General features: G+C 48.7%; 1 protein-coding gene across 2 annotated transcripts in view; it reads left to right on the top strand.

Annotated features, from left to right (window-relative positions):
* Positions 1–307: 307 nt before the first annotated feature.
* Positions 308–27982, top strand: part of Dtx2 (deltex E3 ubiquitin ligase 2) — a 39433-nt gene continuing 11758 nt past the window's right edge. For both annotated transcript variants that reach the window (XM_028765990.1, XM_028765989.1), the window contains exons 1-5: positions 308–420; positions 1720–1882; positions 15889–16232; positions 17058–17694; positions 26808–26911. In XM_028765990.1, coding sequence (XP_028621823.1) covers positions 15965–16232; positions 17058–17694; positions 26808–26911 — 1009 coding nt within the window. In that variant the 5' untranslated portion in view covers positions 308–420; positions 1720–1882; positions 15889–15964. The remainder of the gene's footprint in view (positions 421–1719; positions 1883–15888; positions 16233–17057; positions 17695–26807; positions 26912–27982) is intronic.

Raw genomic sequence — 27982 nt, 5'->3', positions numbered from 1 at the left:
AGGAAGGTGGACGCGGAGAACGGACTCCTAAAGTTGTTCTTTGACCCTTGTAAGTACACCCACCTCCAGAATATACACATAAAATAAAAAGATATAAAAATTATTTAAAAATCAAATGCATCACTAGTTAATGAAGGAGTAAGTCAGTAGGAGAAAGAGAAGGATGGGTGGTTACATTTACATCTGCTGGTGCGCTTTGGTTCAGCCCACTCAGGATCACCAGAACTACATTTCCCAGAAGGCACCGCGTGAGGGGACATGCGCAGCGCGGCGCTTGGAGGCTGCGACGCCGAGTTTCACTCCGGCTGCCTCCCGCTCGGAGTCGGAGATATACTCGGGGGTTCTTCCCAGGCCGAGCCGGAGCTGAGCCCGGAGGGCGGCGGTCCTCTCAACCTGTTCCTTCTGCTTCCCTCAGACTCGGTGAGCGGGACGGGCGGGCCACCTGCTGGCGCCCAGGCTGGGGTCCCGAAGGTGGGTGGGTGGGTTGAGGAGAGGGGGCTATTGAGCCAAGCTGAGACCGGAAGGGGGCGGTCGTGCGAGGAGGGAGGGCCGTGCCGGCGGGATGGGTGAGTCCTGGGGGCGTTGGGAGCCCTTGGGCACCTGGGTACTGGGGTCCTGGAGGCGAGAAGTCGCAGTTGGGACGATCTGAGCGTTGGGGACAGGGCTGGGTGTGGTAAGAGCCCTCTTTTTGCAGAGACGGGGGTCGCATCCCTGGCAGTTTGAGTCCTACAAGACCTGGAAGAGCAGTGAGGCTATTGCTACCCTGGTTCCCTGAGGGAACAGTTTCAGTCCTGGAGCGTTTGTGTGTGTGTGTGTGTGTGTCGCTACATCCAGGCGATAGGGATTCACCACTGTCTGAGAGTTGGACTTTGGAGGCGTTTGCCTTTCCATTCTTGGTCTGTGTCAAATTGGGTCCCTGGGGGCACTTTGGGGTGTCTCTGTTTTGAAGCTCCGCTCTTCATCCTATCCCTCAGATAGCGTTGCCTGCGTTAGCTTTGCCTCCACAGTGGCATAAATACGAATGTGTACACAGGCAAGACCTTTAAGGAACTCTTATTTCTCCATGCTGTCTTAGCCCCTTTAAAGTGCTAGAGAGCCCAGCGATGTGTTGCACGCTTATAATCCCAGCATTTGGGAGACTAGGGCTTGAGGGTAGTAGTTAAAGCTTGCCTGTGTTTCGTAGTAAGACACTACACCCCTCACAACTCCCCCAAAAGTGTTAGCCACTTGTGGTGATTTATGCCTGAAATTTCGGCACTTGTGAGGCAGAAGCTTGAGACTCAGGAGTTCCAGTCCAGCCCTAGGCTATATACTGTGGACCCTACTCAAAAACAGAAAGTAACAGATCTGTGATGTAGATTTTCCAGTAGCCCCCCCAAAAAAAATCAGGATTGACTTCAGCTGCTCAGGTATCTAGTCTCTTTGCTTATTTACTGTGTGACTTTGGTCAAATTTTTATCCCCTCTGGTGTGTTGATTTCCTTCATGGACCATCTTGTGGGACTGGTTTCTGAACTCCTCGTATGGACTTTTCTGAGAAAGGGTTTAGTTGAGTGGGCTGAGAAAGACTGTCCCTACCTTCTGCTCCCTGCCCAGGCTGTTGGAAAATAAGCCTGGTAATTTCCAGTCGCCAGCCACAGCACACGGGACCCAACATCTGTGCGCTCATTTTTTTTCATGCCGTTTCTTCATTGAAGACTTAATCATCTTTTTGGCAAAGGTACCTCGGAATTGGTGTGGCTGAGTCAGCAAGCCCTCAGATCTGCCCGGTTCTTGTTTGCTATTCATATCAAGATGGGAGCTCAGACAAGTTACTGTTTCTGAGGATCTGGTGCCTCCATCAAGAAGGGACAGTTTGGTGCCAGCCCTTCAGTGAAGAGGAGGTGAGAGCCTTGGGGAAATTAACCTTGCTGCTTTTGAAATCTGGTTTTTAAAGGAGAAGGTGGGTGTGGGCATTGACGGGAGATGGCTCAGTCTACATGGTGCTTGTCTGGCAAGCAGGAGGGTCAAGATTCGCTGTCTAGAACCAAGGTAAAAAACCTGGCATGGTGGTATGTACCTTCGGTTTTATGTTAGGGAGGAGACAGGTGAATCCCTGGGGTTTGCTAGGCAGTCAGCCATCTATTTGGTGGGTGAACAAAGGTTGCTGGAACCTGAGGAACTGTAACACAGGCTGTCTGCTATCTTCCAGGAGCCCCCCACCCTGCATCTGTGCACATGCGCACATGTCTTTACACAGACATACACATGATGAAGCAGGCTGCATGAATGGGGGTTCTGGGGTTCCAGGGGTGGAATGAGGCCTGGGAGTTGATTGTTGATTGCCAGCTGTTGCAAATACATTCATTTGGCTCCTTGCCAGCACTGCCTCTGCCTAACCAGTCTTAGAGGCTGTGTCCCACCTTAGACATGCTTTATGGGCTGGAAACAGCTTTGGTAAAGTGCTTAGCCAGCATACAAGACCTGAGTTCAAGCCCCAGCACTTCGGAACATTTATTTTATCTTTTTAATTATTACTTAAAATACAAAACATTTATTTGTGTGCGTGTAGAGGTGACAGAGCAGTTTGCAGGAGTCACTTCTCTCCACTAGGTGAGTTCTGGAGATCTAAGTCAGGTGGTCAGGATTGTCATTAAGTGCCTTTACCTGCCAAGCCTTCTTGGCCCCTCCCAATTTTTTTTTTTTTTTTTTTTTTTTTTTTTTTTTTTTTAAGAAATAACACTTTATCCCTTGCTGCCCAAACCCGACTACCTGAGTTCTATCCCCAGATCGGATGGTAGAAGGAGAGACTGGATTCTTGAAAGCCATCTCCCCAACTTCTACACCCCTCCTTTTCAAACACAAGGCTGTACTCGCACAATAATAATAAATTAAAAAGAAAATATGCCTAACAAGGTGATGGTTGCCTGCCATCCCATACTCAGGAGACATAGGCAGAACTGCAAGTTTGAGGTTAGTCTGGGGTATGTAGCCAGTTCACCATTACAAGGTTTTGTAAGTTGTAATCCCAGCATTCAATAAACTGAGGCAAGAGGATCATGAGTTTGGGGCCATCCTGGGATATGTACTGAATCCCAACCCAGCCTGGGCTACACAGGGAGCTGTTATCTCAAAACTAAAAACACAAAAAACCAAAAAACAACCAACAAACCAATGTTTTATAGGCTAGAGAAACAGGTCACTATCACTGCATTTGAACCAGAAATGTTCATTTCTTTGTTTGCACAAACATCTGCTGAGTGCCAGACACAATCTCCGTCTTTTTGGCAGCTCCTTGGATAGAAAGGCATGCACCAGTTAGTGACACAGTGTCATGATATGTGTAGAGAGCTGAGGTAAGTCAGGAGGTAAACCCCTCTCCAGGAGGAGGGAGGGAGGTAGGGTCAGGAGGGCTTCTGGAAGTGATGGCCAAGGCCAGCTGCAAAGTAAGACTAAGGAATTGTAAAGTAAGACAAACTGTAGAGTCAGAAGAGCGGGAGAAAGCGGAGAAAGCGGGAACTAGTGTCAACATTTGCATAGTCAGGAAGCTGCTAGCGGGAGGGCCCAGCTGCTGTAAATGTAGCCATATTGGCTAGAACAACTGAGGTGACTGTGGAGAGGCTGGGAATGTGGGCACAAGGCAGATAGAGCCGGTTCTGAGGGCCTTGCATTGTCACCCAAAGATGTGCATACACTGAACCTGGTCTCCAGTGTTCTCCTTGTTCTGTACAGCCTTTAAGGGGTGGACTCTAGGGGTAGAGAGATGCTTCAGTGGTTAAGAACACTTCCTGGTCTTGCACATGACCCTAATTCAGTTCTAAGAACCCATGTCAGGCAGCTCACAGCCATCTGTAACTCCAGCTCCAGGGGATGCAGTGCCCTCTTCTAGTCCCCGTTGGCACCCTTCTGAATATGGCATACAAACATACAGTAGTAAATCCATATGTGTGTCTGTTTATACATGTATATGTGTATATATGTATGTATGTGTTTTAAAGAGGTCATTCACTTTGGGGGCTTCACTCATGAGCAGATTAATGCTGGTCTTGTGCCATCGGTTGTCTCACTAAGTGAGTGCTAACTTAATTGTTTTAGAGACTGGGAATATAGCTTAGTTGGTAGAGTGTTTGCATACCTTGCTCAAAGCCCTAGGTTCATCCCCAGCACTGCATAAGTATGTTGCTTCAGGCCTGTGGTCCTAGCACGCAGGAGGAAGCAGGAGGAAGTTCAGAGTCATCCTCAGGTACCTGATGAGTTCACGACCAGCTTGGAGTACCTGAGACCTTGTCTCAAAAGTAAATAAGTTAAAAAACAAATAAACTGGGCTGGAGAGATGGTTCAGCAGTTAAGAGCACTGACTGCTCTTCCAGAGGTCCTGAGTTCAATTTCCAGCAACCACATGGTGGCTCATAACCATCTGCAATGGGATCTGATGCCTTCTTCTGGTGTCTTTGAAGAGAGTGACAGTGTAGTCATATATATAACATAAATAAATAAATCTTAAAAAACAAAACAAAAACAAAAAAAACAAAGCAAAAAGAGTTTCTTTTAGCTTTACAAAAATTATTATTATTGTTTGTGTTTCTATTTTTTGACAGAGGGTTTCTGTGTAGCCTTGGCTGTCCTGGAACTTACTCTGTACATGTAGACCAGGCTGACTTCAAAATTAGAGATCCTCCTGCTTCTGCCTCCTGAGTGCTAGGATTAAAGGCATGTGCCACCACTTTTCTTTTAGCTTGTAAGTTACTCAACACCACAAAGCTACACCAAAGCTCTGGGGACTGGAAGGATTTTAGCAGAATTTTGTGAAGGATAGATAGAAAGCTGTAGGAATTAAGAATGTATTTTCTCTGTTGGGCACATCAAAGCATGGTGTTTCAATTGGGCTCAGATGTAATTTAGTGGTCTGCCAGCGAGGGGTTTGGGCATGGGCCAGATATAGAGCCTTGCCTAGCACAGTCAGGATCTGGGTTCCATCCCTAGCACCAAAAGAAATAATCTTTTTTAAAATTTATTCGTCTATTTTATGTGTGTGAGTACACCATCACTATCTTCAGACAGACCAGAAGAGGGCATCAGATCCCATTACAGATTGTTGTGAGCCACCATGTGGTTGCTGGGAATTGAACTCAGGACCTTTGCAAGATCAGTCAGTGCTCTTAACCGCTGAGCCATCTCTCCAGCCCCCAATAAATAAATGTTAATTGAGAATGTAGCTGGAGGTTGAGGAGCTGACTCAGTGGGTCAAGTGCTTACACTCAAGCTTGAGAATAAGTGTGGGTCACCAGAACCTCTGTAACAAGTGGGAAGGTAGAGACAGCAGGTCAGTCCCAGGGGCCTGCCTGCCAGCTTGTCCTGGTGATGTTGAGCTCCAGGTTCAGGGAGAGAGATCCTATCTCAAAAAATAAGGTGGCCAGGGCTGGAGAGATGCTTCAGTGGTGAAGAAGAAGCACTTGCTGCTCTCTTAAAACTCCCACATCAGGGAGCTCACAGAAGTCTGTAACTCCTGGGACCCATCTTGTGGCTGCCATGGATACTGGCACACAGACACAAAATCCATCTTCACCGAGATTACACGGTGGAGAGTGCTTGTGGAAGAAGACACCTAGTATAACCCCTTGGCTTCCACACACATGCCCACACCCACTTCTGCATCTACATCCATACACAGAGTTCAGGTTGGGTGAGGAGAGACTTTGGGGTGGAGGAGAATGTGGTGGAGAGAGAACACAGATCTTCAAATTCTTTTTTGGTGGTTTTTGACAGAGACCTGCCCAAAATGGCCTGGAATTCTCTACGTAGTTATAAGGCTGCATAGAGTATCAAACTTTGATTGACACTCCCGCCTCTGCCTCCAGAGTGCTGCCATTTGACTCGTGTGTGCCACAATATGATGGCTCTGAATGTTGCCCTAGAGAATGTGAAGTTCATTCTGCAGATTGTGGGGAGAGGAGGAAGGGACAAGATCAGATCAGAACAGATAGTTGAAGGGTTCATGTTGCTCTTGGATTTGCCGTGAGTCTAGCAGAGAAGAGTTGGTGAGGGCAGCTGGGAGCATTGCTATATGGGAGACGGAACCAAATGCCAAAACCAGATGCTGCCAGTGGATGCTGTACATTGTACAGGCCTGAGGCAGCTGTGGGGTTGTGGGTAGAAGGTTCAGAGGGAGCAAGGAGCTCTGGTTTTCTCAAGGTGGCCTGAAGCACAGGGGAGCCTGGGAAATCCAAGGGACAAAGGAGAATTGGAAGGGAAGCCAGCATGCTTTCAGACTGTGTGTGTGCATGCCTGAGTGTGTGTGCATGTGCATGAGTAGGTACGTGTGTTGGTGCGTGTGCATGCATACATGCATGCATGTACCTGTATATGTGGCTGTGCGTTCACATGTGTAGAAGCCACCTTATGTTTTTGAGACGAGGTGTCTTCTGGAGCGCCCTGACCCTGGCCAGTGAGCTCCAGGGATCCTCTTGTCTTTGTCTTTTTCTTGCTGGGATTATGCACTACTGTACCTGAGGGGCTTTGTCTGTTTTGTTTTGTAACACTTGGATTATGGAGAGTTGAGCTCAGGTCCTAATGCTTGTATAGCAAGGATTTACCAGCTGAGCATTAGACATTTTGAGAATTCTGAGGCCAGCAAGGAATGCAGCTGTGGGCTACAGAGAAAAGTCCCTCAGCCCACAGATGGGGCTTGTGTGACACTTGGAGTTCAAAGCTGATCGAGCAGTCTCTTAGGTAATTGTTTATCAAGTGAAATGAGAGCTGGCTTAATGCACACACATTGTTCTTCATGCATGGTCTGCTTTTGAACATTTTTATGTTTTTCTATTTTTTTTTGAGATGGGTTTCATGTACTCCGATAGCCCAGGCTGGCCTCCAGTTCACTTTGTAGTCAAGGATGCTGTCAAACCCCTGGTGCTCCTGCCTCTGCCTCCCAAGGGCTGGGACTGTATGTGTGTGCTGACTGGTGTGCTGGGTTTTGTTTTGTTTAATTTAAAACAAAATTTTTTTTTTGTGCTGAGGCTTTGCACATCACTAAGCAAGCATCCTGTCATATGCTGTATCCCCATATCTGTTTTTTTTAGTATGTATGTGTGTGTCTTAATATACTTATTTCTTTGGTTGAAATTTTTAAATTATATTTTATTTATTTACTGTGTGTGTGTGTGTGTGTGTGTGGTGTGTTTGTGGGTACACGCGAGTGGAGTCAGAGGGCAGCTTCTAAGAGCTGACTCTCCTTCAACCAATGGATCCTGGAGACTGAGCTCAGACTTGGTGACAAGCACCTTTATCTGCTGAGTCATCACTCATCATGGCTGTTTGGTTGGTTGTTTGAGACACTTTGATGTAGTCCAGGCTAACTTCAAACCCCTATATATATTGGAAGACGACCTTACCCCTTTGTAGTTGATCTGTGTGGGGTGAGTCGTGGGTGCTGCAGTATGCGTGCCGTGGCCAGAGGACTTCATGGAGCCATGTCTCTACTCACTCTTCACATGGGTTCTGAGACTCGAACTCAGGCTGTTAGGCTTACATGAAGGCACCTCTGTCCACTGAGTCACCTAGATGTCCCAACCTTAGTGGTACATGCCTTTAATCCCAGCACTCGAGAGGCAGAGACAGATGGATGTGTACAAGTTCGAGGCCAGCCTGGTCTACAGAGTTCCAGGACAGTCAGGGCTACACAGAGAAACTCTGTCTGAAAAAAACAAAAAAGTGATTTGTCTGTCTCTGTCTGACTGTGCCCTGCCTAGTCTTGATTTCTTGATCCTCGTGTCCTACCTCCAAATGCTAGAAAAACTGGTGTGCATTGTTGGTTTTAATCTTTCTCCCAAGTTTGTAATTTATATTTCTACTTTTTTGAGGGGGAGTTTAAGGCAGTCTTTCTCTGTAGTCCAGGCTATCCTTTAACTTTTAGTTTTCCTACCTCTGCCTTCCAGGGGCTGGAGTAACTTAGAGCCCTGCACCACCAATGCCTAGCTCCATACCTGTAGGGTTTTTCCCTCATAGAAAAGTTGTTTTTATAGGCAGTGGGGATTGAACCCAGCACCTTGAATGTGCTAGGCAAATCCTCTACCACTGTGCCAGGTCCACAGCCTCTTACTAGAGAATTCTAAGTCAGCATTCTACCATATCCCTAGCCCCTCATCCCTAGTCCCTCGCTGGGTGATTCTAGGCAAGTGCAGTATTAGGGCATACCCTTAACTTCTGATTGATTGATCCCAGGCAAATAAAATGCTCTACCACTGAATCACATTCCCAGCCCCTTCCTAGGGAATTCCAGGCAATTGCTTACAGCTGAGCTAAGCTCCTAGCCCTTTATTGTGTGTTTCCAGGCAGGTACTCTACCTCTGAGCCATGCATCCCGCCCCTCATTGGGGGATTCTAGGCAGGTGCAGTATTATTGGATCATGCCCCTAACCTCTAATTGGATGATTCTAGGTAAGTGCTGTACCATTGAGCCACGCCTTCCAGCCATTCTCTGAGGGGTTCTAGGCAGGTGCTCTACCACCGAGCCACTTCAGCTGTTCCTACGGTCTGACTGGAATGCTGTCACTCCTGTTAGTTTACATATTATTTTTGCCTCATGGCAGCAGATTTGTAACTAGAACACTCTAAAATATTTGCTTTTGGTGTTGGCAGGAGGTTTGCTGTCTCTCCTCCTTATCCTGGACAGTCGTGGGAGCCATGGTACCTTCGGGCACTTCCAGGGCCTTAGGATCTCAGGCTGGCCTCTAACTCACAGAGCCTGCTTGCTTAGTTGGGGCCCAAGTGGTTTTGAGCAGCTCACTGCTGTTTTTTTTTGTTTGTTTGTTTGTTTCTTTTTTTTTTTTTTCCTTTTCTTTGCTCTCTTTTGTTCTGTGCTAATTATAGAACCCAGGGCCTTGTGTATGGTAGACAAATGCTCTACTGCTAAGGCACACTTTCAGCTCTTGAGCATGCCTGTATCCCAGTCCCTTGGGGCAGAGGCAGGAAGATTAGGACTTCAAAGTCATAGTAAGTTGTAGACGGCAGGTCACCAGGCCTGACCCCCATCACTGCAGAACAGTAAAACAAGGAAGATTACATGTCTGCAGTCACAGGACTGTTGTAATCCCTGGGCGTCACCTGGGTGGTTTGTTTTTCTTGGAGTTGAGGGATGGGAAGGGGGTGTTGACAGGGAGTTGCTCTGATGATCAGCTCCCCCACCCCCACCCGTTAGTGAAACCCCACAGGGAGAGGAGCAGCTGAGCACAGCAGTGCTTTTGAAAGACAGCAGTGGCGCTGGCTTGGTTTGGTGGTGAGTTTGACCTTTTAAATGTGTTTGACATTTTAGGTAAGTGCTGTCACTGAGCTGTGTACCTCTAGCAGTGTTTTGCATGTTAAAGAGATTTTTTTTAAAAAAAAAATTGTTTTTGTTTTCTAAGACAGGGTTTTTCTGTGTAGCCCCAGCTGTCCTGGAACTCTTTCTAGACCAGAATGGCCTCAAACTCAGAGATCCAACTGCCCCTGTCTCCTAAGCTCTGGGATTAAAGGTGTGTGCCACCATGGCTGTCTTCCTCTCTTGCTCTCTTCCTTAGTTATTGCCTTGAGACAGGGTCATTGACTTGGCTAGGAGCTCACCTCTTCAGCTAGGCTATCAGCCAGCTGGCTCCCAGGATCTGTCCATTGCTCGTGTCTGCCCCAGTGCTGGGGTTACTGGTGTGTACAGCCCTGCACTGCTATTTTACTTGAGTGCTGGGGATTCAAACTTAGGTCCTCAGGGTTGCAGAGCAAATGGTCTCATCCTGCTAGGCATTTCTTGAGCCTCAGATTATTTTATTTTATATTTATTTATATTTTAATTTATAAATAATTTTACTTGTATGTGCATTGGTGTTTTGCCTGCATATATGTCTATGTGAAAGGTGGCAGTCCACTGGAACTAGAGCTATGGTCAGTTGTGCGCTTCCATGTAGATGTTGGAAATTGAACCCTGGACCTCTGAAAAAACAACCAGTGCTCTTAACTACTGAGCCATCTCTCTAGCCCCTTATATTTGTTTTAAAGGAAGAAACTAATACTTTCTTATTTGAAAAAATGTGAAAAATTAGGAGTTGAGGTTAGGTGTGATTCGCCGGCAGATTGTATGCTTAGCATGAGAGTCTGGGTTCCACCCTCAAAGTCAATTTAAAACAGTTGTTTAGTCTGTGAGTATTTTGCCTTCATATATGTGCATGCCCAGTGCCCATGGAGGCCAGAAAAGGACATTGGATCCTCTGGAACTGCAGTTACAGATGTTGTGGGCAGCTGTGTGGGTGCTAGGAATTGAATTTGGGTCTTCTGAGATAGCAGCCAGTGCTCTCAGCCACTCTTCAGCCTCCTTAGCACCAGCTTTTGGTTTTGTGGCTTTGTTTTATTTTTTTTCTGGTGCTGAGGTTGAACACCAGGGCAGTGTGCATGTGAGGCAGTGCTGTACCACTATAGTCTCACATCCCGAACTTAAAAAAGAATTCCATTCTCGCATACTGTATTTGTACTCTCCATGTGTTTGTGGTATGGAGTGCACAGATGAGGTCAGAGGACACTGGGAGCGGTCTGTTCTTCCTACCACGTGGGTCCCAGGGATTGAGCTCGGGTCACCTAACAGCCCTTATTTTTTTTTTTTTTGTTTGTTTTACATTGGGTTTTCTAATAAAGTAAAATAATTTCTTAGCTTCGTACTTGGGATCTAACTGTTTAGGCTTTCTCAGCCTCTGAAAAGTCTCTGGGTTTCTGCCTATAGGTCTGTTAGCTCTGTCAGCTGCTTGGGTGGGGAGTTTCAGACCCATGTTACATGGAAAGCACCCACCTCAGATAACCTAGAAAACGGCTTAGAGTAAGATGTGGGAGCCCACGCCTATAATCCCAGCTCCGTGGGAGGCTGAAGCAGGAGGATTTCTTAGAGTTCCAGGCCAACCTGGAGTACAAGTGAGACTGTCTTATAAATGAGGGGCTGGAGGTGGCTCAGATGTTACAAGTGCCTGCTGCTTTTCCAGAGTATCCAGTTCCTGGCCCAGCCCAGCCCACAGTTGCCTGTAATTCCAGCTCCAGGGGCATCAGAAGGCTCTGCAGGAACCTGGACTCACCAATGCACATAATTAAAAGCATAAATAATAAAAGTTTTTAAAGAGCTGGGTGTAGTGGCTCATGCTCCTAACAGATCACATAGAGGCTAAAGGAAGAGAATTGCCTGGACTTCTAGGTCAATTTGAAGCTAGAGCCCGTCTCATAAAAACTCCTTATTAGGGCTGGTGGTATATAGTTCAGTGGCAGTCTGGGGTGCCATCCCCAGTATTAGAAGTACTTCCCATATTGTCTAGTGTGTTTATATTGCCTCCAGATTGAGGCTTTTTCCCACATCCAATTAGTGTAATTTCTATAATTAAGAATACCCTAAATAGCCCCACCATTAGGTGCTGAAACAAATTAGGTTTTTGAAGTGTGGCTTGGTGCTGGCTGGGGCTGTGATGAGAGAGTAGGCATGGACATGGGGCTGTCATGCACGGCTGTAGGGTTCCAGCGGCAAGCTGGTGGGCCTGACTAGGCACCAACTCAAAAAGCCCAGGCTCCTGGCATCTGTGGGTCTGCCCCTATATTATTATAGTCTTTGTATGTGCATATGCATGTGTGTGTTATAGCTTGTGGGTAGAGGTTAGAGGACTGTTTGCAGGAGTCAGTTCTCTTCTGTTGTATGAGTCCTGGGGATCTAACTCAAGTAGCCAGGCTTAGTGGCAGGTGTCCAACTGTTCAACCATCTCACTAGCCCTGTCTCCCCTCATTTGTCCTGGGGTTTTATGCCCTGTGTTAAGGGACATTTGAAGTTACCTAGCCCCATATGAGCAGACAGTAGCAGCTGTCCCCTTGAGGAGATTAAGTTGAAGACATACAGGCTTGCTGAGATGATTCTGGCTTCTGTGCTAAAGGGGACAGGGGAGTGGAGTCACCTCCCTTGTGATGATGAAGGCTCAGGAGGAAGACTTAGTGGCATCTGGAAGGATTGGCATGCTTGCTTAGTGAGGCACCAGTAGAATCAATGGCTGATGGCTGGGAAAGACTCGAAATGTTCTAGAACTTGCTAGAGTCAGCTGTGGCTGGACATGAGGTCCCAGAGATGGAGAGATTGTTATGAGAGGGCACTGCCCAACTGTGGAGGTGGTGGTGGAGGACCCAGGGTCTGCTGTGGTCTCACCTTTACAGAGGGCTGGAACCTAGTACCTCTGCCACACCCCTGGCTGTTGTGAGCCAGAGCTCTGGAAGTTGGTTTATCTGAGGATGGACAGACATGTTGGCACATACCTGTAAGCTGCAGACCCTGGCTGCCTAAGCCATGAGTGACATCTTGGGAGTCACAGGTTCTGATGTCAACCTCTGGTTTATGCCTAGCTTATAGGCACTTTAAATTGTAGATTCTGAGGTGAGCCAGCCCTGCCCAGGGTACCCCAAGTCTCATCCTCAGGCAGTGTCTGGGCCTTTGTTGGAGTCCTGGAGAGCTTGGTGCCCAGCCTGGCGCCTAGAGCTGTTGCTCAGTGTCCTCACAAGCCAGATTCACTACCTGTGTTTGCATACTGTGGCCTCCCTTCCCTCTGCTACCTGAAGGATGTTTGGTGAGTAGGCAGCAGGAAGACCAAAGCCTTTTGCGGTTGAAATGTGCCTTGGCCTGTGTTGGGTGGATACTCTGTAGGCTAATTTGTTGTTGTTTGGTTTTTGGAGGGATCCACTCATGTAACTCAAGCTGGCTTTGAACTTCTGATCTTTCTGTCTCTGCCTTTCAGGTCCTGGGATTACAGGTGTGTTCCACTACACACAACTTTTTAAATTGTGTGTGTTTGTGTGTGTCTGTGTCTGTGTCTGTCTGTCTATGTGTGTGTCTGTGTCAGTCTGTGTGTGTAAGCGTGTGTGTATGTGTGTGTGTCTGTGTGTGTCACTCTCCTGGGAGGATGCATATGGACACCAGAACTTGATGTCAATCAATATGTCTTCCGCAGTCCTTTTCCCCAACTTACATTTTGAGTCACTGTCTCTCCCTGACGCTGGTGCTCACCTGTTTCATTTCAGCCAGGCTAGCTGGCTAGCAGAACTGAATGTGCCTGTGTGCATCCCTCCAGGTCTGGGCTTATAGACACACTACTTTGTTTTGCATAGGCTTTGGGGGTCTGAACTCAGGTCCTCCTGCTTGTGTTGCAAACACTTCTCGTACTGAGCCATCTCAACTGTCCTTAACACTTTGTGTTTATTTTTCTGAGACAGTTCCTATATGGTGCAGAACAGCCTCAAACTCAAACTCTGTGCCTCCATCTCTGTACTGCTGGCGTTTATAGGCATGTGTTGCCACACCCAGCTGGGTGGGTGTTTTATACTGTCTGCTTAGTTCTCATGAAGGTAACTTCACATAACCGTCAGCATCATTTTTCTCAATGAAATGAGGCAAGACACTGAGAGAGAGACCTGGAGCCTGCGCTTCTTGGTTTTGTCCCTTCTAAGACCATGGCCTTGACCCTCTCTCAGCTTTGAAGGCTAGCGGTGTCTCGGAGGCGCCAGAGTATGCCGCCATATGATTGAACAAGTCTCCGTTCCCCACCTGGGCAACAGGGAAGGAATTTGATGGGGTCTTTGGGAGCTGGTTGTAGGAATCAGGAGACTGAAGGGGACACTTGTCAGCTCAGGGTCAAAGAGCTGGTGTAGGACTGTGCCCTGGCAGACCTCTTATGGGACAGCTGTGGGCATGTTATGATGTCAGTGTCTCCAGCCGTGTTCTAGGCTAGCATGTGTGGATTGCCTGCTGGGTGCTTGGCCTACAGCTGTGAATAGAGTATTGGGCTGTTGTCATGTGGTGGGGTAGGAAGACTTGGGACAGAATTGTGTCTGTGTGTGTTCCTGCTAAGTAGAGTTCTGCTTGGCATAAGGAGTGTGTGCGGGGTCATGGGGTCATGTGATACTGGGGGACTCTAAGCAGGCGGTGTCACGCCCCCTGAGTCACACAAGTCGAGCAGGAAGGATGTAAGTTCTCAGAAGATGGAGTGGAAAAGGAGACAGCTGCTGAGCAAGGCTCAGGGAGGGCTGTGGAGACAGCCGAGGAACACTTTAGGGTTTGGTTTATTTGTTTGTTGTTTTTTCGCTTCCCAAGACAGGGTTTCTCAATCTTAGCTGTGATATAGACCAGGCTGGCCTTGAACTCACAGAGATCTGCCTGTGTCTGCCTCCTGAGTGCTGGATTAAAGGTATGCACAGCACTTTAGTTTTTTTATCTAGGCTTTCTCGTGATCAGTGATGGTCCCTTAGCTGTTGTTGTTTTCGTGTGGTATGTATGTGCACAGGTGTGTGTGTTGCTCGAGTGCATGCGTGCCTGTTTGTGCATGCAGAGGTCAGAGGAAGACTCATGTCTTTTATCACTTTCTATCTTACTTCTCTGAGACAGAGACTCTTACTGAACCTGAAGCTTGCGATTTTGGCTAGGCTGGGTGGCCAGCAAGCTTTTGAGATTCACCTCTTTGTTTTAGAGCCCTGGGATTACAGATACAGGCAGCAAGCATGCCCAGCTTTTCTGTGGGTTCTGTGAGTCTAATCGTGGATCCTGAGTTCCTAGAGCAAACAGCCCATCTCCCCAGCCTAGGAACCTGTGTGTAAGTCCTACCTGAGCTACTGCCTCCAGGGTGTCCTGGAGCCCTCGTTCTGAGCTCCAGAACATCTGTGAGGATACTATAGCAGGACTTACTCTGTCTGACAAATACAGCCTGCGTTGGGAACTGTAGGGCTCTTATACAAATGTACAAGGTCATTGTGGCCTTGTCTACAAAGATTTGGGGTGATTTAAAAATACACTGAGTGCCGGGGCGTGGCTCAGCAGAGAGGAGCAGGGGTGTGTGGTATGTCTTCTCTGCACGCACCCCACATTTGAAGGAAGGACGGATGGAAAACACTGAGCAGAAAGTCATAGAATCAGAAGGCAGTGGCTGGGCAGATCAGCACCCCACTTTCACTGTGCTCCTATCTGGAATGTTTGCTGAAGTGGGGGGTAAGGAACAGGAATGACTTTTAAATTTTTTTCATTGATTCTTTGTGAATTTCATATCATGCAGCCCAATCCCACACATCTTCATGTTCTTTCGTATCTACCCTCTATCCTTGCAAACTCCCCCACCAACATAAAATAAAAGTAAAAAATAAACAGAAAATATCTCATCCTGGAAGCTGTAGTGTGTCTTCTGGCTTCTGCTATAGTACCACTTCACTGGGACTCCTCACAGATATCCTGCAGCTTTGGATCTGCAGGAGCACCCCCTTTACATGCTCCAGGAGTTCATAGATGGGGTAGATGTTGGGGTGGGCCAGCTCAAAGCTCTGGATCTGGTGGTAGCTGAGTTGGTCAGCCTGCCGGCTCTCCCACACCCACACCACCAGGGTGAACTCTTCAGCACTGCCCTGGCTAGATCATCCAATGGCAAAGCCAGCACGGGGCAAGACCAGCTCTCCCACTCTCATGCTCTTGGGGCAGCTCACCCTCACCCATGTCACCAGGACCAGCTCTACTGTACCACCCTGGGCCCAGGTGAGGTGTGGGGCTGCTCTCCCAAATGCTGTAGTTGGTGAGGGGCGGGGTCACCTTCTCCAAGAATGACTTTTAATTATCCTGTCTTTTAGAGCAAGAGATGGGGATCAAGAGTTGATCCAAGGTACCCCAAAGGTAGTAGAGAAAAGCTGGTTTTCAGGCAGCCAGGCAGTGGTGGCGCACTCTTAGCATTTGGGAGGCAGAGGCGGGTGGATATCTGAGTTGGAAACCAGCCTGTTCTACAGAATGAGTTCCAGGACAGCTAAGACTACATAGAGAAACCTGTCTCAAAAGGAAAAAAAGTTGGTTTTCTTTAGCTGCCTGACAAGGTCCCCAATGTGTGTGAGTGAATGCTGTGTCTTTTTCTAGGTTCCCCCCAAGGTGCTGGGCAATGAACCTGAACCTGCAAGCCAGAGTGGTGTGAAGTCTTCAGAGAAAGCAGAAGATGGCCATGGCCCCAAGCTCGTCTCTGCCGCAGGTGTACCCTAGCCATGCGGTGGTGGCTGTGTGGGAATGGCAGGATGGGCTTGGCATTTGGCACCCCTACAGTGCCACTGTCTGCTCCTTCATTGAGCAGCAGTTTGTCCGGCAGAGAGGCCAGCATTTTGGACTGGGGAGCCTGGCCCACAGCATCCCCTTAGGCCAAGCTGACCCCTCACTGGCTCCTTACATCATCGACCTCCCCAGCTGGACTCAGTTCCGCCAGGACACTGGTAAGACCCTTCTGCCTCATAGAGGGTGAGCCCTTGCTTTGTGACTTGGTCCTTTGGTGCCCTTTGCCTTGTGAGGCTCTGTATCCTACAGTGAAATCTGGATAAGATAGGATCTGCTAGTCCTGAGTCAAATAGCCATTTGACTGTCTACCAACAGTGATGATGCTGAGTTACTGGGGGAAAAGAGCTGAGGCTGGGGATATAGCTCAGTGGTAGAACCCATACCTAGAATATGTGAGGTCCCTCGAGTCCATCTTCAGCGACACAGACACATACATACACAGACATATATAAGCAGACAGACATGCACGCATAGACACACATACTCCCCAGAGATGCCACACATATACCACAGACATGTGCATACACGTAGGTACAAATACAGGCATGTACAGACACATACACAGACACAAATATATGTACTCAAACATGACGTAAACATAACGTGAACACACCACAGACAAACACATACCACAGATGGATACACACATACAACATAGACATATGCACACACACACACACACAGAGATATAGACACATATAAACAGATGTACATACACAAACACAGGTACACAGACATGGCATGGGCAGACATACGTTCAGGCGTAGATACTTAGGCATATACAGACAAAACCACATAGAAATACAGTCATCCATACAAAACACAGAAGCACACAGATTTATTGACACCATGGACATGCTGTGGTGTCACATGGGCACACACACATACCCACAGACAAATGGGTGTGGCCGTGTACACTTGCAGAGTCAGCGTGTGGAGCGGCAGGAGGGCTCTCACTTATGGGTCCTGGTTCTTTCCTACAGGCACCATGAGGTCTGTGCGCAGACACCTGTTCTCACAGAATTCTGCCCCAGGCCAGGGAATCGTCTGGGAGTGGCTGGGTGATGACGGATCCTGGATAGCCTATGAAGCTAGAATCTGTGACTATCTGGAGCAGCAAGTGGCCAGGGGTATCCAGGTCGTGGACTTGGCCCCACTGGGGTATAACTACACTGTCAACTATGCCACCCTAACACAAACCAACAAGACTTCCAGCTTCTGCCGGAGTGTGCGACGCCAAGTGGGGCCAGTTTACCCCGTGACTTCAGACATCGCTGTCCCACGCCAAGTGGGACTCATCTGCTTTTGCCAACAGTGCCTCCATGGTAGTGGAACTGGCCCTGTGTCAGGTCGCTACCGCCACTCCATGACCAACCTGCCTGCATATCCTGCCCCCCAAGCACCCCACCGGACTGCCACTGTCACTGGGGCTCACCAGGCCTTTGCCCCATACAATAAACCTTCACTGTCTGGGGCCAGATCTGCACCAAGGTTGAACACCACCAACCCCTGGGGTGCAGCACCTCCTGTTCCAGGCAGCCAGTCCGTGTTCCACTCCAGCCTCTCCCACCTGGGGCCACAGCTCCTGTCCTCAGGACCATCCACCTCCAGTGGAGCCAGGTACCAGTGGGAACTTTGTTTTTAACCCGTGTGGAAAGTGTCTCCCTCAGCTGTGCACCTCCACGCCTGCGTGCCCCTTGTGCGTTGTCTTTTGCGAGTCCCACCTGTGTGCTGAGCCTTCTCGGTTTCCTACGTTGACATCCCATGGAGCTACCATGCCATGACACTTTGGATTGCTGAGTCCCGGTAGTCCTGGGGTCAGCAGTCTTTTAATCTTTCTAATTTTATGTATTTTTGATGATAGGGTCTCATGTAGCTCAAGGTGGCCTCAAAATCCCCTGTATAGCTGAGGACGATCTGGAACTTCTCGACCCTTGTCTTTACCTCTCAAGTGCTGGAGGACCAAACCCAGGGCTGTGGGAATGCTAGCCAAGCCAGCACTTTACCAACTAAGCACAGCCCCAGCTCTGGTTTTGTTTTTTTAAAACAGACACATTCTGTAGCCCAGACTGACCCAGAACTCAGTATGTCGCCCTTGAACCTTCAGCAAGCTTCCTGCCTCAGCCTCAGTGTTGGGATTATAGGCTATTACCCATGATTACCCACGACTCAGCAGTCCTCTCTCAGGGTCCTGGGGTGTAGCAGACCTTTGCCAGGGCTTACATACTGCCTGAGGGTGCCCTGCACCCTGATGATACTTTGAATAACAGTACTCAGTGACTTTTGCCATGTGCCCGGCTGTGCAGATACGGAGTGGGGACAGCAGCTCTAACCCTGAGCCACGGGGCCCAGTGTGAGTAGGGAAGGACGGCCTGGGATACAGTGCTCGAGAGGGGATGGTGTCAGAGCCCATCCAAACCAGGCGGTGAGTCTGGTCTGGACTTCAGTCTTCTTGGTTCAGTCTTCCAGGTGTTGGTTATAGGTTATGTCCTCATGCAAAGCAAGGTGGGATTTTGCTGTTCTTTTTTTTTTTTTTTTTTGGTTTTTTTCGAGACAGGGTTTCTCTGTATAGTCCTGGCTGTCCTGAAACTCACTCTGTAGACCAGACTGGCCTCGAACTCAGAAGAATTTTGCTGTTCTAGTTTGGTTTGATGGTTTTTTGTTTTTGTTTTTTCGAGACAGGGTTTCTCTGCATTGCCCTGGCTGTCCTGGAACTCTCTTTGTAGACCAAGCTGTCCTCAAACTCACAGAGATCCTCCTACTTTTGCCTCCTGAGTGCTGGGATTAAAGGCGGCATGTGCCACCATGCCTGGCTTTTAGATGGTATTTTAAAGAAATTACTTCATCACGTGTGTGTATGTATGTGTGTGTGTGTGTGTGTGAGTGTGTGTGTGTGAGGAGGGGGAGGGCAGGCAAGCAAGCCTGCAGGTGCCACTGTGCATGGTGGGAGTTAGTTCTCTCCTACCATGTCTGGGTCTGGGATTGAACTCGGGTCGTCAGGCTTGACAGTACGCTCAGTCTTTACCCACTGAGCCATCTCACCGGCTCTGGGGTTTTATGTGTTTTTTTTTTTGTTTTTTTTTTTTTTTTTTTTTTTTTTTTTTTTAATTTTGTTTTGTTTTTAGAAAAAGTCTCTGTATTTCAGGCTGGTTTGGAATTTTCCATCCTCCTTTTTCCTCCTTCGTTAGAGCATTAGGCAGTCACTCCACCATCCTCAGCACCACCCTTTAAAAAAAAAAAAGTACCTGGCATACACAGGCATCTTACAAAAGCTAGTAGTATTTTCTAAAACTCACCTGAACAAATGTGAGCTGCCCAGGGCTTTGATAACCTTGACAAGCTTTATTCTTTACGCTTGTGACATGGGCAGCAATGGACATCAGGGATGTCTGCCTGGAGTCTGCAGATGAGGACCTGCGGGTTGGCTTAGCACTAGAATGACTTATCTAGAATCTTCCACGCTTGAGGCGTGGCTCAGTGGTAGAGCACTTGCCTAGAATCCCCCAGTGAGGGGCTGGGGGCGTGGCTCAGTGGTAGAGCCCCTGCCTAGAATCCCCCAGTGAGGGGCTGGGGGCGTGGCTCAGTGGTAGAGTCCCTGCCTAGAAGCCCCCAGTGAGGGGCTGGGGGCATGGCTCAGTGGTAGAGCCCCTGCCTAGAATCCCCCAGTGAGGGGCTGGGGGCGTGGCTCAGTGGTAGAGCTCCTGCCTAGAATCCCCCAGTGAGGGGCTGGGGGCGTGCCCCAGTGGTATACTTTCTGCCTAGCCTGGTGCCTAGGAGACTGGCAGTACCCTGAAAAGAAAAACAGTTGTGTGGGACACATAGGCACTGAAGCTGACTTCACTGTGCAGAGTGAGAGGAGGGGCCTGCTGGACAAGGGAGATTTGAGGGCCTGGATTACCATCCTCTCAGCATCCTTCTCCAGAGTTGGGGCCATGTGTACTTCCTCTGGGGCATGTGGGTCTCTCACCCTGGGAATTGGGAGTCCAGCCAGGCATCACCAGGCCCTGTGCAGGCTTTACATGGACATGAACCTGCAGGGCTCCCGGGGATGTCCTTCTCTCTTGCTACTTAGGTTAGTGTATAGGTCAGTCTTTGAGGGAATGGGATTCTGTGGTCAGCCTAGGACACTGAGGCAGTTTCAGCTTTGTTGAATTGCTACCTCTTTTTCCTTATCTCCTTTTCCCCTTCTGGTGAGGCCACTGGTGAGGTGACTCAACAGAGCTCTACCCGCGGACTCAGGATGAGTCAGACTTGGTCTTGGATCTTTTCTCCTCAGGTTGTGCTCCTGTAGCTTGGGGCCTCTATGCCTCATGTCCAGGCCTACAGACAGTGTTAGGACTCTCTGGCAAGCCAGGCAGATGATGGAGGTCACTGGGCCAGCTTGGTGCTGGATAGGTGCTGCCTGTTGTTACTTGCTGGGTGGCAGGAGACAGGGGGAACTGGGCCAGCCTGCTGTGTTGGTTGGACAGCTTCAGAGCAAGCTGGCTGCCTCCTATCATAAGTCCTGTGCATCCGTGTTTCCTCAGGGCTCAGGCTGGGAGGGGCAGCCTTTCACTTGCTCGCACCTATCCAGTCTGAATAAGCAAACGTTTACCCATATCTTTTCAAACTCAAAAATTACATGTTATGTTTCGTATGTGTGGGTGGGTTGGTGTGTGTGTGGGTGTGTGTGTGTGTGTGTGTGTGTAGGTCAGAGGACAGCCTGTTGGAGTTAGTTCTCCCCTTCACCACCAGGTCCTGGAAACTGCACTCCCACTCTCAGGTTTGGTGGCATGTCGCCAGCCTCCCATATCTAATTTATTCCGTGGCCTTCCTCATGCACTGATGGGTTGTAGAGCCATGGGGTTTAACTAACCCTCTGGTCTCTTCCCCCAGCTGGCACTGGGAGAAACGCAAACATTGCCACCTTGTTCTCCCCAGGGGTTGTGGCAGCAGATCTGACAGCCAAGGGAGGGTCAGCAGCACCAGATGAGAGTTTGCTGAGCTGTCTGGAGGGAGGCATCAGTGGTCAGACAGGGCCAGTCTGAACAGAGCGGAGCTTGAGGGACCCTGGGACCTCCTCTGCCTGCTGCTGAGCCCCTGACTGAGATACCCCAGGCTTTTGTGGAAACTCATACCCTTCCTTTAGATTTTTGTTTTGTAAAATTCCTGTGGTTTCCTTTCCCCTCTGCTCAGTCTAGGTGAAATTGGCTATGCCCCCTGGGAACATGGACTCCAGACAAAGCTGTGTCATTTGTAACTGAGCTTCTGGGTATAAGGACATTTCCTCTTAGCTGAAGTTTTATCCCTTTAAGCAGCAAAACACGTGCTCTAATGAGGGTGCTGGAAAACTTTCCAAAATGTGTCATGCTCACGCCCGTCTCTGTAAAGCTGGGCAGGACAACTTGCCTAGCATTTTGATGAAGGGTGGTGACAAGGGCTGGCAGCTTTGAAACATTAGCCAGGTGTGTCCAGCCTGTGTCCCACAGGCTTCAGCTAGCTGAGCATAGCCATGAATGTGGCTTAACACATGATTGGAAACGTATGCAAGATGAGAGTGTATGTGTGCTGTGGCCATGCGTTTACATACACATAAAACTCAGGTCCTGCCTCAGGACCTACTCACCTTGTGTTTAAAGATTTTTTAAAAAAAATATGCATATAGGGAGGCAGAGGCAGGCGGATTTCTGAGTTCGAGGCCAGCCTGATCTACCGAGTGAGTTCCAGGACAGCCAGGGCTGTACAGAGAAACCCTGTCTCGAAAAACAAAAAAAAAAGTGAATAGTGTGTGTGTGCACGAGTGTGCGTGTGCGTGTTAGTGACCATGAGGGAGAAATTAAAGCATTCTCTCTCGAGCATCTGAGGAGGCCAAAAAAGGGTGTTGGATCCCCTGGGACTGGAGTTACAGATGGTTGTGAGTCACCTTGTGGGTGTTGGGAGTTAAATCTAGGTCCTCTGGAAGAGCAGCCAATGCTCTTAACTGACTCCCAGCCCCTGACTATAGTTTTTTATATTGATTTTGTGTGTATGTACAAGTCTGCACTCGCTTACCACACTGTAAGTGCAGAGATAAGAGGATTGCTCATGAAATTGCTTCTCCCCTTCCAACATGTGGATCCTCAGACTTGGCAGCATGTCCCTTACCAACTAAGCCTTCTCCCCCCTGCCCTGCCCCTCCCACAGCTCCCCTCCCCACCCCACCCTTTTTTTTTTTTGAGACAGGACTTTGCAGTGTAGTCACTCACGTTGGCTTGAACTCACCATCCTCTGCAGTCTCCGATTGCTGAGATTACAGGCGTGAGCCGCCACACCCAGCAGCATCTGCTGTGTTCCCACTGCTGCTCTGAGGGCCCCGTTCCTCATCGCCACTGCCCTGGGAGTCTGGCTGCCATTGCCCGTGTGATTAGAGCTGATGCTCTGCCTCCTTCCCGTTCTTGCCATGGGTCCTTGGCTCAGCCACTGTCCTGTTTGAGATTAGAGTGTTATGTGTTGCAGGGCCAAGGTTTTTCTTTTTATTAAATTTTACTTAATTAATTAACTTATTTTTTGAGACAGGATCTCACTGTGTAGACCAGGCTGGCCTCAGATCTACAGAGTTCTACCTGCCTCTGCCTCCTGAGAGCTGGGGTGAAAGGTGTGCACCACTGTGCTCAGCTGTTTAAATACTTTTCATTACATCTATGTGTGTATCCACATACACATGTGCACACACATGCATATACACATGCACGTACACATGCACACACATGTACACACATGCATACACTCATACACACATGCATACACACATATGCACACACATGCACATACATACATGCACACATACACATAAACACATAAACACATGCACATACACATGCACACACATGCACATATACACACATAAACACATGCACACACATACACACATGTACGATACACACATGCACACACATACATGCACACACACACATGCACACACATGCACACACACATGCACACATACACACATGCACACAAACACATATACACACAGACACACAGACACACACACACACACACACAGGATGTACTGTGCCATGGCTCAGGTGTGGAGGTCAGAGGGCAACTTGTGGAAATCAGTTCTCTCCTCTTATCGTTATCATTCCCAGGGAGCCGACTCTGGTCATCAGGCCTGGGGCAAGGCTCTTCCCTGGCTAAGCATCTTGTTGGCCCTGCCTTTCCCTTTGTCTCCAGTGCTGCTGTGAGTCTTTCAGTTCAGTGAGGGCTTTGGGCCTGCTTTGTCTTCTTCCTGCACCTGGAAGTCAGGAGGCGTCTTGATTGGCTTTGTATTCATCACCATATATAGGAATGGAAGCTCTGGAGTGGGTCTGGCACACCATTTTGTAGTGTCACCTCAGAGACTATCATTGTTAGTCTGTCCAAATTGGAGCTGAATGTAGCCCAAGTCCAGGGTGGGAGATGGGACGACATTGGATTTCCTTTGAGTTGAGCCTCGTTCTGCCTGGGACTGTCAGGTTCTGTCTGTATAGAACATTGAAAGTCAGGATGTGGGGAGGATTGGTTATTCAGTGGAAAGATGGAAGTTTGGGGCCCCTGAAAACCTGGTGGGCGTGGCTTTCCTGGAATTCCGTCCTCAGCAAGGTGAAGTGGCTGGCAGCAGCCATATTGGTGGACTCTGGGTTTGAGAGATCCGTCCATGAATAAGGTAGAAGAACAGTTGAGCATGATGCTGGACATGATGTCCACATGCCCTCACGTGCATGCAAAAACTCACTTGTACACATGTGCATATCTCATGCAGACTCAAAGGCCTTGTCTCTTATTCTCAGCTGTGTTTGGTATGGAGTCCAGCTTTCTCCCCATTCATGTGTCTTTCTGGTGAGGGAAGACCTGGGAGTGGGGAAGTAGCCAGGGACCTCATCTCTGTGGGGCCATGGGCTTTCTCCCTAGACGACCTTCTCATGTTGGGAAGCTGTAGAGCCAAACTCTGGGTTTTCTGGCACTGTTGCTTCTGGGCTCAAGTTCGTCGCTCCCTGGAGAGGTGAAGTGGGTGAAGGGCATGGTTGTTGTGTTTGCTTATTTCTGTCTTTTTACACAAGGTCTTGCTGTGTGACCCTGCCTGGCTTGGAATTTACTATGTATGTCTTTTCTCAAACTTGAGCGATCCGCTGCCCAGAGTGCTGGGCTGAGTGCCCTCACTTACGTATGGAGCATCTGAGTGACTCACACCACAGACTATCTAAAGAGGGGCATGTGGCTGGGGCTACAGCTAAGTCAGAGTATTGCCTGGAGAGTCCTGGGTTTAATCTTCAGCACTGTGGAAGGGGTGTGGTAGTGTGCACCTATAATTCTAACACTCTAGAGTTTGGATGCCAAAGTTGAGGGTCGTCTTCAGTTACTCAGTGAGTTCTAGGCCAACCTTGGCTGCATGTTACCATAGCTAAAGGAAAAAAGAAGGGGGGAGGTAGAAACAGGCTTGGATGGGGTGGAACTTGTAAGCTGGGTAACATCAATACCTCAGCTCTCTGCCTTTATCAGTGCACCCATAATGCCCTCAGTCTTGCCTTTCTTTTGGGGCTGAGAATAGAGGGTACAGGAAGCCCCACCACATGAGGCTATCTTATTTGCAAGAAACTCAAAACACCTTTTTGTTTTTCCAGACAGGGTTTTACTGTGTAACTCTGGCTGTTGTCGAACTTTGTAGACCAGGCTGACCTCAAACTCAGAGATTTGTCTGCCTCTGCCTCCTGAGTGCTGGGATTAAAGGCGTGCGCCACCACTGCCTGGAAGCCCGTGTTATCACTCAGGCCAACCCTGGAGCACTGCTGTTTCAGGCCCTGCAGGAGGCCTTCCCTCAGCCCAGTTCCAGTTGGGTGTGTGGCTTCCCAGCTGGATGAGGTCACCAGCTGCCTGCAGGTTCCACCCTCCACTTCTATGATCTGTGGCAGTATGTATGGCAGGTCTGGGGCACAGCCTGGAGGCAGTTGTGCCCTTAGCTCTGCAGGAGCCAGACAGTGCCCGTCCTCTGTGCCCGAGTGAGGAGTGCCTCTGTGTGGGACCACATGGCAAGGTTTTGTAATCTTCACATTTCATCATCAGAACAGGCAGGGATACATGGAAGGACCCAGAAGACCTCCCTCAGGAGTGGGAAGGAGGAGGAGCTGGTAGGAATTCAGGCCTTTAGCCAACTGTTCTCAAAGTAGAGCTCTGCTCCAAACCAGAATGTCTTGTATGAGGTGTTGTTGTGTGACGTATTCATGCATCCATATATTCTGTAGTAGTAAGGGTTAAACCGGGCCTCACTCACAAGGCTCTACCACTGAGTTCCAAACACAAGTCTCCTTTTTACATTTATGTATTTTGTGTGTATGCATGCATATGTACACATGTACTTGTATCTGCTGATTCATGTGCACGTGGAGCTCAGAGGACAATCTTCAGGGCTGAGTTCTCTCTTTCCACCCCATCAGTTTCAGGGTTTGAACTCATCAGCAGGTGCTTTTCCCCACTGAGCCATCTCACCAGCACCCCAAGTTCTCTTTTTACTTTGAAACAAGGTCTCAGGAAGCTGCTCAGGCAGACTGTAAATCTCCATGTGTCGCTCAGGCTGCTGTTGAGCTTGGTGACTTTGGGTGGCCTGGAACTTGGCACATAAACCAGGTTGGCCTCATACTCACAGAAATCCACTTGCTTCTTGCTTCTTCCTTTTTTGTTTTGTTTTGTTTTGTTTTTGGTTGGTTGGTTATGTTTTTGTTCTTTTGGTTTGGTTTTTTTGAGGTGGGGTCTCTCGTTGAACTTGAAGTTACTGATTGGTTAGACTGGACTGGCCTGAAACCATGAGGATACAGAGCTGCCTGTGACTTCAGGTTCCTCTGGAGGCCTCTTCGAGAGCACACACACACACACAACTATACATATTCATACACTTGCACAACACATGTGTATAGTTAAAACTAAAATCTTTAAAATTTTTAATTTTTGTTCCAGAGCTAAGGATAGAACCCACAGTTGCCTTACATATAGGATAAGCACTCACTTACTAAAAATACCAAATCCATAAGCTTTATTTTGATAGGAATTTCACAGAAATAGTGTTGGAACTTTCTGGTTGCATAGTGTATGATACTGACTTTGCCACCTAGTGGCTCTCCTGCTAAACTCTGAAGGTATCCCAAAAGCCTTCCTGTTTCATTTCTGTTTCTGTGTCTTTTGAGATGTAGGCTGACTCCCTGGGTGCCTCTGAACTCATGATATAGACCAGGCTGGCCCCTTGAGTGCTGGGATTACAGGTGTGTGCCATGATGCCCAGCAGAGAGGCTTCCTTACATTTCTTTTGCATGTATTTACTTATTTAGTGTGTAGGGAGGCACACGTACCATAGCCACATGTGGATCAGGGGCCAGTTTGCTGGAATTAGTTCTGTTTCCACTCTGGGTTCTGGGAATTCAACTCAGAGTGGTCGCCTGTGTGATAGGAAGTGCACAGTAAAGTGTTGAGCCATCTAATTGGCCTGAATGTTCTCCATGCGTGCGTGTGTGCACACACATGTGCATATGTGTTTCAGTTTTTAATTGGAACACTGTATGAAAGTGGCAGAATGTCTTTTTAATGTCCACGTGAAACCTGGTTGAAAGCCTTGTCTTCAGAGCTTGCAAACTGCCCAAGAAAACAGCACTTGGGCCTCCACCCACTGCTGCTGAGAGAGTCCAGCTAGGGACCCTCCCAGTTTTGCTGTGGGTCACTCACTGAGTCTGCTCTCTTCTCTCCTCAAGTGCCTCCTTCCCCAGCGGTCCCTCCTCCAGCAGCCCAGGGAGCGCCCCTACCACTGTGCCCGTGCAGATGCCGAAGCCCAGCAGGGTCCAGCAGGCACTTGCAGGTAAGTGTCCTCACAGACCGTGGCCCACCGGGCTTACTGGGGACGGAATGGTGGAGTGGAGGCCCTGTCACCTTGAGTCCTCAGGGACATCCAGAGTGACTTCTTGGGGATCAGCGCCTCTGTGGGGCGAATGATACACCCCCACCCTCACCCCTCTGGGGAGCAAACCTAGGAGCCTTTCCATCCCTGGGGCGGGTCAGGCCTGGTGGGAGACCTTTCTAGTATTTAGATCCAGTTGGGCTGTAGTTAGAGCATTTCCTCCCAGGGCCCTCAGGGAGTCAGGAGACCTTCTGGCCCCAGTTAGGTCTTGTGTGTGTGTTATGATTTATTATGTATGTGTATGTACCAGAACCATGTATGTGTACCACATGAGTACAGGTTCCTGAAAAGACCAGAAGAAGACATCAGATTTCCTGAAACTGGAAACACAGACAGTTATGAGCTTCCTGGTTTGAGTGCTGGGAACCAAACCTCCAAGAACAGCAAGTGTTTTTAACTGTTGAGCTGTCTCTCCAGCCTCTAAGTCTTAGCATTTTGTTTCAGGTTAGTGTTTTGTAAGCATGCATGCAGGTAGATCCAGAGGACTGGCGGTGGTCTTTAACAGCCAGTCACCTTGTGTTTTAAAATAATCTCTCATTGGCCTGGGACTCACAGGCTGTGCTAGGCTGGCTAACTACCCAGCTAGTTAGCTCCAGGGATCTGATTGGCCCTGCCTCCTTGCCCCGGGACTTCAAATGAATACCACTGGGCCTAGCTTTTTTATGTGGATCCTGGGCATCAAAATTAGTTCCTCATAGTTGGCACAGTAATTTTTTACCAGCTGTACTATCTTCCCAGGCCTCAAAACTTCAAAAATTACATTTATTTATGTGTGGAAGTGGTGGTGGTCAGGCAGTGGGGTTTTCAGGGATCTCATGTATATAGAGGTCAGAAAACAGCCTGTAGGGTCAGTTTTCTCCTATCATGTCCTGGGGATCAGACTCAAGTCATCGGGCTCTGATGAAGGGCCTTGTCCCACCGGCCATCTCACTGCACTAGCCTCCTTAATGAAGGGCCTTGTCCCACCAGCCA

The sequence above is a fragment of the Grammomys surdaster genome, unplaced genomic scaffold (genome assembly GCF_004785775.1).
Source record: "Grammomys surdaster isolate TR1022 unplaced genomic scaffold, NIH_TR_1.0 166, whole genome shotgun sequence".
Lineage (NCBI taxonomy): Eukaryota > Metazoa > Chordata > Mammalia > Rodentia > Muridae > Grammomys > Grammomys surdaster.
Note: the sequence above shows the minus strand (reverse complement) of the source record. Positions and strands in the feature narration are given on the sequence as shown.